General features: G+C 37.8%; 1 protein-coding gene across 1 annotated transcript in view; it reads left to right on the top strand.

The window, feature by feature from the left end:
- The window catches only part of Cntnap2 (contactin associated protein 2), a 1,965,545-nt gene that overhangs the window by 1,208,251 nt on the left and 745,217 nt on the right, over nucleotides 1-12,077 (top strand). The window contains exon 12 of the mRNA XM_034518882.2: nucleotides 4,627-4,746. Within this exon, the coding sequence (XP_034374773.1) occupies nucleotides 4,627-4,746 (120 nt within the window). The remainder of the gene's footprint in view (nucleotides 1-4,626; nucleotides 4,747-12,077) is intronic.

Below are 12,077 nucleotides of genomic sequence, written 5' to 3'. Positions count from 1 at the left end.
TCAGAATGCAGTCTGAAGACCTGCAGTGCTAGCTCACTTTGCAACCTCTTAAGCTGCAAATTCTCTGCCTAGTTAAGCTCCTTATAGTGAGGTCAGAGTCCCCATTGCAATCAACTCTCCATGGTTCTCACTCATGCAAAAGTTTGAAAAGGACTTGGTTGCTGTGTGCATCCATAAGTCAAGAGCAGCCTGTTATAGGCTAACAACAAACAGAATAATTATTAGAATCAAAAAAAAAAAAAAAAAAAAAACAGAAAGTCTTTTGTTATGAGAATTTCCTATAAAACCAAAGACTTCAACGTTTATTCCTAGTAAATTGATTGAACAAAGGTTTAAAGCCCTGGCTCAAATGCCTATATACCTACATAGAAATATGATAAGCAGCTTTTTACACATGTTGTCTTGTACTGATGCTTTAATATTCATATACTTCTGATTATCTACCTAATAGTCCCCCATCAAAATAAAAGTAAAGCAAGGAGTAAATCCAGTTATCTGCAGATAGTTCAGTTCTATCTTTTTCGTTATTATACTATATGAAATAAAGAATACAATACTTTCCAATCACAACACTTTAGGAAAGGTATTTTCATTAAAAAAAATTTCAAGGAGGAAGTTGAGCAATTTCTGAAACAACTGCCAAGTAGGTATTACAGCAATGAGATAAACAGTGTTCTGGAAAATGCACATGTTCACTGGGGAGACGTTCCTTAAGAAGGAAGAATTTGAGTGAAGGCTAGGAAATAATCCATAGGTTAATAATATAACCAGTGTTTGTGGGACTACCCATTAAAAGCTTGGCATGCCTCAGGCACCATGTTAAGTGGTAGATGGAGACTGTTTCTTCTAGTCCTTATGAGACCAGTATAATGTATCTTCTGCTGGCATAGCTAAATGAGGTTAACTGATCATTTCCAGTGTGTGTGTGTGTGTGTGTGTGTGTGTGTGTGTGTGTGTGTGTATAAGTCTGTTTGACTTCAGATCCATGGTCTTTACTATTTTTTTCTCATTTAAGAATTTATATTGAGACACTACATAGCACTCGAGGACTCTATTTATAAAGTTAACCCTAGAAAAGCTTTGCATGAGCCACGAGAAGCTACCTAACAAGTCTACTGGATCAAAGTTCAGCATTGACATTGGTGAGTTCCTCATGCCAAGAAAGACCTATTGCAGTTAGAACCATTTCCATATTTAGAGAAAATGGTCTGTGATGCAATATCACATACATTAGTAAAACACAACATATACGTTTAATATTTAATTTATCCTTTGCAGATTTCGGATATGTATCTGAGGCATTCTAGCCATACTCACTCTTCTGCTTTCAATTGTCTCCTTTTCAGTGCCATGGAGACATCCTCCCACCTAATCCTCATAACACTTAGTCGTGTTTTGTTGTTGTCATTGTGTATTTAAGTCCTATGATCCACTGTGTTTAACTAGGGTTGTTTGCCTAGACGTGGACATGGAGCTTTGCACTGGAGCATGAGTGACTACATACCAGTGACTACATCACTGAAGACAATGATTTCATCCTGCCCACAGCCTTTGTCATCAGTCCCTCCCACATCTGTGACATGCTTACAGGGGCTCTGTCTTTAGAAAGCTCAATGCAGGCAGCTGCCGTGTGCTTAAAAACAGCGTGTTATGGCCCTTATCCCTGTTTTCTTATATTCTTGCATTGGCTTCTCTGTTCATTCTGTTACTTCTTCAGTGTTCCCAAAGCCTTGAAGAGACTGATGATGTTTAAAGCTGAATACCAATAAGGAACACCATTTAAGTTACTTCCTCCAGCTTTTTAAACAGTTTCTGCATTAATGACCACTCACTGCAAAAATAAAGTCTTTTGGTCAAAGTTGATTCAGGATTAGTCTATGGGTACAAACAAAAAATATTTATTAGGTTTTGATGCTGTACCCATTTAGCAAAATAAAACTAGTAGATTCACTCCTAAAGCATAGGGGCTCCCTAGCCATTGCCTTTGACTAATACATAATATGGGACTGTATCTTTCAGAATAGGCCCCCGATTTAATCAGAAAATGTTGGTTATTCTCATAACAAGGGTGCCACTACTGTACCAGTAGACACTTCTTGTCTGGATACTTGGTATTACAGCATTCAAGGTACAAAGTTGGTAATAACTACTGCTAGCTTTCAAGACTCAACTGTCTGCATCTAAATGCCCTTATTATAGAAGCTACATAGTAAGGAGGAAGCTCCCAGCTTAGCTCAAACATGACTCATCTTTGTTCTTCAACCAAGGAAAGTACCACACACTTTTTCATTTAAAAGAAATTAAACACAGTGCTGCCTTGGTCATATCCATCACTCACTCTCTACCTCCATCTCACTCCAGTACCCTGTATTAGTCACTTGTTATTGATGTGATAAAATACCATGACCAAAAGCAACTTAAAGTATTTGTGCATCTGGAGAGCTTTATGTTTATAATAACCCAAAAGCCATGGTGACATAAAACGGAAGCTGAGAGATCACATTTCATCTATCAACAGGAAATAAGAGTGAGCAAGCAGGAAGCACAATCATAATTACACATGAGGTATGGTTCCCTGAATAATACCTTCACAGGTCAAAAATCCCATCATAGGTGGAATAGAAGGTCTCCAGGCCCCACACCTTACTGGAGAGCTATTGGGGTAAATAGTTTCCAGGGCAAGAAGAATCATGTCTTAGTGAGAATGTGGCTGCTGGTAGGTTTTCCATACTCCAGTGGATGTTCCAACATCCATGTGTATTTGGATAACTCTAACTGGATTTAGAAGGTTAATAAAAGAAAAAAAGATATGAATTTGTAAAGGAAGTCTTAGGGGAAACAGGAGGGAGTTGGTTGGAATAAATAGAACATAGATAGGATAATCCCTTGTATACATATGTGAATTTTTTAAAAACAAGGATTTCACAATTTTAACCTGGAGGGATGCTGTCATTAGTAAGGCATCTAGATTGTGATTTCAGGTCACTCTTCAGCTGCAGAGTGACTATTCACTTCTATTCAGTTGGTCTCCATGTCATCTTGAACAGCTCCTGCCAGCTTTATCATTGGCTACATTGCTTTAGTTCAACTACCAATCATCTTTCAACTGGCCAATAGCAGCAACAGCCTGATATTCCCCGGCAACCTCCCATTTACTACATGGAGTTTTCACTTTGAAGCCTACATCTAATTATAGCATCTTCCTGCAGAACATTTAGAAACATTTTCTCCGGCCTTTTATTATAGCTTTTCACTTAGCATGGCATCTACAATTAGAGAAAATATGTAATTTATTGTGTAGACACTTAAGAGATTGAAAGTGGACCTATTAATGGTTATCCTGGGGCAACGATTAATGGGTTCTGCTTCCTTTTCTAGCCACATCCCTTTCCAACAGCACTTGAAGCATAAGCAATAACTCATAATCAACAAACAAATCCTGCTTCAAAGGTCATGAATCTGGATTGTGTCCAGCCATATTTGCATAGACAGGTGTTACCTTGTGACATATCACAGAAACTCTTTTCATTAACTCTTTGCAAAAAGGAAAGAAACAAAGAAGGCACAATCAACCAAAGAACCGTAGAATCATTTGACAGAGGAGGTAGCATCGGTATAATGAACGAAATTTACTGGTATAATGAAATTTAACAAATGTCTATTATCCTTGGGTAGAGGGAGCCATGAAGAGGGACAGGGAAATTTGATAGAGGATAAAACAGAGGATACCTCAGACTCAGACTCCCTATTTCTTAATGTAACATACAGCACATCTCAGGAGCACTGGGCAACAACACTTTATACATCTGTACCAGGGATGCACCAAATAACAGATTTTCACCAGGAACACTCCCTTGTCCTGTGCTAAGTTTATTTATGTTCCACATGAGTGCTAGTTAGAACCTGCTGGGGAAAAGAAAAAAACTTCTCTTAATAGCTTTTTGAGAGTCATACAACCAAGCAGATATAGAAATGTCCGTTTTGTACTTCTAAAAACAGGTGCAGCCTCTTCAAGAAAAAAAATATGTCACAGACATGGAAAGAAAAGAGAAAACAATGAAAAAAAACCTATAATTCAATTATGCAAATGCAAGCATTTTATACAAACTCAATTTGATGTAATTAAAGCACCTGTAACAAACTGATTCAGGAAACCACTGTTCCTTTTGCCTAAGCCACAAGATTATAAATTACCTACAATTTATATGAAATTTATATTAGTGATGCAAAAATTGAGAAGAAGACTTCCTTTGTTTTACATAATAGCTCAATTATTTACAGTCTTTCAAAATGAAGGGACTTATATTAATAATATGATGGCTACAAATGAGTATGAATTAAAAGGTCATGTGCCCCAAGACAAACATATGTTACACGTGTTACTAATAAGTTACTGATTGGGTCATCCCTTCCCCAAGTATAGAGTCATACAAGTAGATTTGGGGTCAGAAATACTTATAAAGAAAACACTAAGTCACGAATTTAAGTTTAGAGAAAAATGAATGTTCACTCTAACAGGAAGAAATGTTTACACAGCAGCCAGCCAGTGCTGGGCATGTGAACTAGGGCTCTAAGCTGGGGAGACATTTGTTTTGTGCTGTGCTCATGTGGGATATTTCATTCCAGCCATCTACGAGCCCTCCTGTGAAGCATACAAACACCTTGGCCAGACATCAAATTACTACTGGATAGATCCTGATGGCAGCGGACCACTGGGACCTCTGAAGGTTTATTGCAACATGACAGGTAACTATGTCACATTTATGTTTCATGAGGATGGCTTCTCTGTATGTTGAAAATAATAGTTCCATGAGCTGTTTGTTGCTCTGGTGCTGTATTCTTATCACATCTTCTAAGAAATTAAATATTGTTGGGCTTATTAGGCAAAAATGCTGAAATGTATGTCATGAAAACCTATGACACTGTAATTTCTTAAACATTTACTATTTGGAGCCTGAGAAACAGCTCGGTAGTTAAAACCATTTACTGCTCTTGCAAAGGACCTGATTCAGTTCCAGGCACCCACCTCAAAGTTTACAACTATCTATAACTCCAGAACTGAGGGATATGATGCCCTATTTGACTTCCATAGGTACCAGACACACACATTGTATACATACATTTATACACGCAAATTTTCATATAAGTACATATTTTTAAAATAGTTTTTCTTTGAGTTAAACAATGAATAGTTAATACTTTTAAGGAAAAAAAATCAATATATAAAAGAAAACCAAGAAAGTAAAATAGTAAAGATGAAGTTCACAAAAGAAGTAGTATGTGAAGTTACTACCACCCTTAGTGGCCTAGGCTGGATAAAAGTGGTGTCGCTGCCCTGTCTCTGCCTGCTTATATTTGGGGAAGGCTTACCAGCTACTCCTGATTGTCCTCTGTTCTCCATAGAAGGGTATACTTTGTGTACTCAAATCTCTTTCCAGCAATTGCAAAGATTACACAAAGCTTTCATGAAATTTATTTAGGAAGAGATCCTAGTTTTTCTTCAAATCCATATTAAATTTCTAGCCAGGGAAATGAGATTTTGGGTTCTTGCAAACTCCCAAAGCAGTGTATGTGATGCACAACTCTCTAAGATGGGAGTGAAATTTCTGACAGATTGTCAGCATATTTCACTTGATAAATCCTGATAGGGCTTTGATCCATCACCATTACTGGTTCCAGGAGATGACTGGAACTTAATGTGAACTTCTGAGATGTAGGATGCTGAAGGGTAATGGCATTGTAATGGTCTTCACTGTGGTATGATGATGGCTGCATGAAACTTCTCTAGCATCCTGCTAGGTACCATCAGTTCTTCATGCCAGTAACTGAGTTTGAGTTCTAGTTCCATTATTCACCAGCTGTATAATCATTGGCACCTAAACTAACTTGGTTAAATTCGCTAAGTTTTCATACGTTTTATTACCAAGTGGACTACTACTGCCTACAACCAGCATTATTGTACAAATAAATTAGCAGAATCCACAGGTAATTCTCAGCATATTGGGTCAATGAGAAAACAGTTAGGTAGGGTGCTCATATGTCATGAAGTTACAAGAGTTATGTAACTTGTTTATATCATTCTAAAAAGATTCTAATTGAAATTTGTTTAGAACCAATAATTCTATATCTATGTTTCAGAATCATTTATGTGATTCTATGTGTCTTTTATTTTTAAACAAGTGTCTTATCTTCACCTCTAAAGGTTTCATTAAGTCTCAAGTGGAAATAGGATTCTGTGTCCAAAACTCAAAACGTTAAACAGCACCATGGGCAGGGAGAACTCAGTACAGAACTTACTGCAGTATTACAAAGCCAGGCATGATGCAGAATGAAAGGAAAAATGGCAAGAGCTGGACATGACCTCAGTGTAAAAGCCATGTATAGAAGACTGTAAAGAGAACTAGTCTCCCCTAAGTTTTTTCCTCCCCTAAGAACTCTGGTATGCACTAGAGAAAGATTACCTTAACAGAGGTCTTTAACTGCTCTGATCGTTAACTTGCCAAGTTTCCTCTGACCTACTCTTGCCGAATTTTGCTTTAATCTTACTAAAACCTGAGTACAGTTTGTGAGAACTTTATGTATCTTGATCCTGATTTATCAATGTGTTTATAGCTCAATGAGTTCAAGTATTAACCTGAGACATTATGGCCAAGATGTTACTTCAGTTGGTTTCCATCTGCATTTAGGAAGAAAGACTTCAAAACAAAAGCTCGATGCTTACCGCCTTCATGCATAAAATGAAGGACTGGTTTAATCTGGGGAAAGATGCTTTTCTGTGCACAAAAGCACAATGTGCATCAGAACTGAAAAGTCCATCTTACTCATATCCCCTTGATGAGAATCACAAGGATGCAAACCCAAAATCCTGGCACAGTCTGAGCGGTAAGAACAACACCATTTAATGTACTCAGGACAGTTTTCTCCTAGATAGTTCTGATCATTGGTGTGTCCAAGAACCCTTGAAGAATCTTGTCTTACAGTTTTTTGAGCAAGTCAAATAACTCCAAAAAGAGCACCTAGCTCTTTGTCACTCATCAGCAATTCTGGAAATACCATGTTCTATATGGAATAGCATCACCATACATAATACCACGAAGGTTGGCTTGAGCTGTTCCATATTGAAGAAATGTTGTAAAGACAAGAAGCTATGGCAGGCTGAGATAGCTTATAAAAATCTAGATATATCACTTCATGACCTGAGAAATTGTTCCTGCTACAGAGACCTCAAGGAATAAAAGGTGATAAAGCACTAAAAAAGGTGAGGAAAGAAAAGAGGCTCACAAATCATTTCCCCAAGAACTAAACTCCTGTGAGTTAGTGAGCCTGAGAGACAGGCTAATAGATAGAGGGATATACAGGGTCACAGCAGATAAGTTTGTGCTCATATATGCACATGTGCACACAGACACACATTAGAGAAAAAAATGAAAGCAGAATAGCTGACAGTACTTGGTGGACAATGGGATAGCCCTGTCAAGAGTGAAAGGCTAGTTAAGATTCTAGAGAAGGTGTTACGTATGGAGGACTGTAGAGAGAGTTTGAATCACACTGGAAAGTACATGCTGGATGTGGTGCTATAACAGAAGGGTGACAAATGATAGCTGCTAGGACTCTGGAAGTAAGGCATATCTAGAGGTATGGGTAATTTGAAGATCCTGCATAGATACATGGAAGAAGCCGTTTATTGACCTACACCTCTGAGAAATTAGAGAGGGCCCTTAATGACAGAACTTTTCAAGTGCTGCAGAGTTGCCATGAAGAAGTAATGTTTTTCGTAAATCCCTTCCAAAAGAACCCACTGCTTTGTTTTCCTTGGGATTTTATTCAAATTCATGTTGTTTATAATCCTCTTTGAGACAGGGTCCCTTGGCCTTTGGATTAACCAGGCTGCCTGACCTACAAGCATCTAGAGAGGCCTACTGGGAATACAATAGACTGTGCTATTGGGTCCAGTGTTTTTAGGGATTTGAAGGCAGGTTGTCAGGTTGGTACCAGCCGTTCACTCACTGAACCTTCTCTGCAGACCCTATGTTGACCTTTTATTTAAAAAATGGAGTAGAAACCATTTGTGCTCTGGTACATGACTCTGTATGACTACTCAATGTATATGAGTTTAAAAGTCCAAACCAAAATAAATAAATAAACAAACAAACCACCTCTTGTGTTTTTCATACCAATGGCTTTGTAGTTTTATCAAAAAGCCATTAAGCTTGTTTACATAATTTGTGCTTTATAAAGCCCTGGGATTTAGCTGATCAAATTCTGTTATGCTCTATAATGGTAAAAGCTGCTCATGTCTTTTGAATCTAATATTTATAAAAAGCTCCCTGTTCATATCCCTAAGTGCTGATACTGGGTAATATTATTTTCTTTATCTTTATGGCGCTTCTCACATATTTCTATGGTACAAAATGTGGGCGAGGGGTGGCAAGTCACTGGAGTAACAGAAGTGGGTCCTCCTGACAAGTGTCATGAACCTGTGTATGTAACCTTACTTCAAACCCTACAACCATTTTCTTCCCCGTGGTACTATCTCCTCAGTAGCTCGCAGTTGTGCTACCTCTACATGAATACTCTATGTGATTGACAGAGATGAGCTGGTTGCACTGTGCACACCCCAAGCAGACTGCAGAGCAAGGAGTCCACTAGAGCTCTCATTTCCTCTGAGGTTTAGAATTTTCTTAGAAATTCTTTCAAATTTCTAGGAAAGCTGGTTTTTCATGATTTGAAGACCCATGGTCCCATGTTCTTCATGGCCATTGGTCATGGATTGCTTTGAGCCCAGCAGAAACTTTGATCTGAAAACCTTCAACGACAGCATACCTAGTCAATCATCCTTAAACAGTACAGTTATCCATTTGATTTACGTTAACAGCTGATTTTATCTGCAATGCCTTTACTTGGACTATGTCTAGAAACCAGACCTCAGAGTGTATTGTATCATATTTAAAGTCCCCTCTTCCTTTAGAGAGAGTGCACCCTGCAGGGCACAGCCAAGTAATAGAACTCCTAAAGCCCTCTAAACTCTGGCTACTTATGTTCCCCTGTATACTGGCTCTAATTCTAAAACATACACTCTTTCCCATGTGTGGCACGTACTGCCACATTTAGCTTATAAAGTATTGAGTTAGTTTATAGTTTTGTGGTTTTGTAATCTTAGTATATTCCTCAAGAAAAGAAAAATGTGATTATATATAAGATAAAGGTTAAAATTAAGAGTTAGAAAACAACTGACATGCTGGAAAATATACGATAAGGATTTTTATATTTTACACTTTACAGATACATAGATAGATGATAGATTGATAGAGGATGGATGGCTAGATAGATCGATAGATAGATATTAAGGACAAATAAAATGTTAGAACATTTTACAAACATCATATGTAAGTCTTCTAGTGACTTATAAGACCACATGATAGCTAAAATTACAGTTATACTCTTGTTGTCATAATTAAAGCTCAGAAAAGTTAAACCTCGAGTCATAGACATTGTTAGTCACAGAACCTGACAGTTTAGCCAGGCTTATGTGCTTAGAAATAGCCTATAGATAATATGACTCTGTGTGTGTGTGTGTGTGTGTGTGTGTGTGTGTGTGTGTGTATGTGTGTATATGTGTGTGTGTATAAGCTCACATGTATATATAAACAGCAGTGTTTACTGAATTCAGATCTATGCTACAATCTGCAATGCTTTCTAAAATGAGTTTCTTATTAGCGTCTCTTCATCATCATCATCCTCATCATCATCAAAACTTCCTAACTCATTATCTATGGCTTGAACAATATGTTGACTATAAACTATTTACTTCTTAATTATCCCACTAATGCCTTGGGGTTTTTAATCAGAGAACACATTTAAATGAAATCAGCATAGAAACAATGAAGTAACTGTTATGGGTTTCAATTCATAATTAATCTAGAAGTACTTTTCCTTGTGTAATTTTCTGAGGCCATTCTAGGATAACTCATACACTCGCTGCCATCAAATGTGCTCTCTGTACCTGGGGCAGACAACCACTGCAGAATTTCCCTTGACTATTCATCAAAGAATCTCTTGTTTTTATGTTTCCAAAGATGCTATCCCAACATTTAGGATATTTAAATGTAATCCCCAATACTTGGTTGATTTTGCACTGAGTTGGCTTAAACTGGGTTGGACACCAGCTGGCTTGAAAGTGTAACAGTATGAAATGGAGTTGTGCAGACTTTGTCTGGATTTACTATAACAGTAGTCTGTGCCTTTCCCTGATAGAAAGGAAACAGCTAGAAATAATGACACAAAGTTCGCTACCTGTTCAGTGTGGGGCTTCATGAGCTCTTAACCCCTTCATGTTCCTGTAGGTCAGTATTTCCCTCTCCCTATCCCCTCCTACACCCCCTCCATATGTGTGTGTGTGTGTGTGTGTATAATGAATATAAGCCTCACACACTGCTTCTTCCATTTGATTTCCCTCACTCTCTCCTGTTTTTCGCCAAGGCACTTTATTTCCGTTTCTATCTCCTAACCTGGTCTGCCTCCTCAATCGTTAACCTATGCGTGGATCCACTCTGTTCTCTGTTCTGTCTTCCTTCAGCCACGTCTCCTCCTCTTTGTCGACCTCTCATGAGCTGTCTTTGTTATAAACCTTTGTAATCACTCAGCAACTCCTGCCTCTCACGTTCAGCTATTTCTGTTTCTCACAATCAGTATAAATCTTTGAATTCAATTCTGTTCATACAGCTTCAATTGAAAATCTTGGAAGCGACTCACTGATCAAACCCAGCCCGGGAAGGGCTCTCCTTCTGACTGATTACCACTCTCACGGAACACTTTCCTTCAGATTCTCACTTATTCTATACATGGCTTCCACCTGCCAGGCTTTCTTTGAAATCTCTTCTTCATTGTATGTCAGTCATGGTGATAGGTTAATACTACAAAAGTTCTTGAATGGTTTTCAAACTTCAAGTCAAGAAAGGAAAAAGCAGAACTATAAAAGGGACTCTGCGGCCCGTGCCACAGGCCAGATAGTGTAAAAAAACAAGGTCATGCAGATGCAGACTCTGTGGGAGCCTCTAAACTGGAACCAAGATGGAAATTAAACTGTATTGGAATACTTTCACACAACAGGGCCACACAATCTTTTAAATGCATACCGCTTTATGCTGTTTCTCCATTCAGAATCTTAGGATGGCCTCCCACTGTCATGGCTGGATGACTGTTTCATTACCTCTGATGTTTGGAGCCTCAGTCTCTTGTCCAGTCTACAGTAATCAACTTTTCAATGGAGTGAATTAAATTGATTATAAAAACAAAATAGATCCTGAGAAGTGCAATTAAGACCAGCCCTTTTTTTTTTTTTTTTTTTTTTTTTTTTTGTTAGCACAGAAATCCAAAGTCTTCAGAAGTAAGCTAATACTTTTAAGCCAGACATTTCTTTCTCCCAGCTAAACAGCAACAATGTCTAGGTTTCTTTTCTTCCAGGCCCTGGGTTTTCCAGTTTTACAGGTCACCTTTTATTCTTTCTGGGTTAGTCAAGCTCCATAAGAGATGACCTTGGACATTTTTTTTTTTTTTTTTGGAGAGAAACTTAATATGGAAGCTGATATCTGCTCTGATTTTGTGTCTAATTTCTGCAATCAGGAAAGTTGAATAATATGCACTGTACTATATAGACCTAGAAGGCAACTATTTCAAGTCATAAAACTAGTATATACTAGAAACTCTGACACTTGCCACCTAAGTACTTGGTGTTTATTTGTCTTAGCAATGATCAAAAAGAAAACTTTGGAATAGGTGTCCCAGCATATAAGGTTGTAGAAATGATGCTTAATATACTTGTGTAAGCATGAGTTCATTAGGAGAGATTCTCTTTGTGTAATTATTAATCATAATTTTATGTTTACTCATATTTGAATAATCAAAGTCAATATTAAAAGTCAAAGTTAGCCATGTCTCCTTACCACAAATAACAAAATCCAAAAGCAATCATTTTACAAATCTATCTTTAAAACCCATCTTACTCTGTCATCACTGCCCACTCTGCTTCTAAACTCAATTCCTGTTGCCCTTGCTTCAGACTTAGATAACACACCACC

The sequence above is a fragment of the Arvicanthis niloticus genome, chromosome 15, assembly GCF_011762505.2.
Source record: "Arvicanthis niloticus isolate mArvNil1 chromosome 15, mArvNil1.pat.X, whole genome shotgun sequence".
NCBI classification, from domain to species: Eukaryota; Metazoa; Chordata; class Mammalia; order Rodentia; family Muridae; genus Arvicanthis; species Arvicanthis niloticus.
This window is presented reverse-complemented; position numbering and strand designations above follow the sequence as displayed.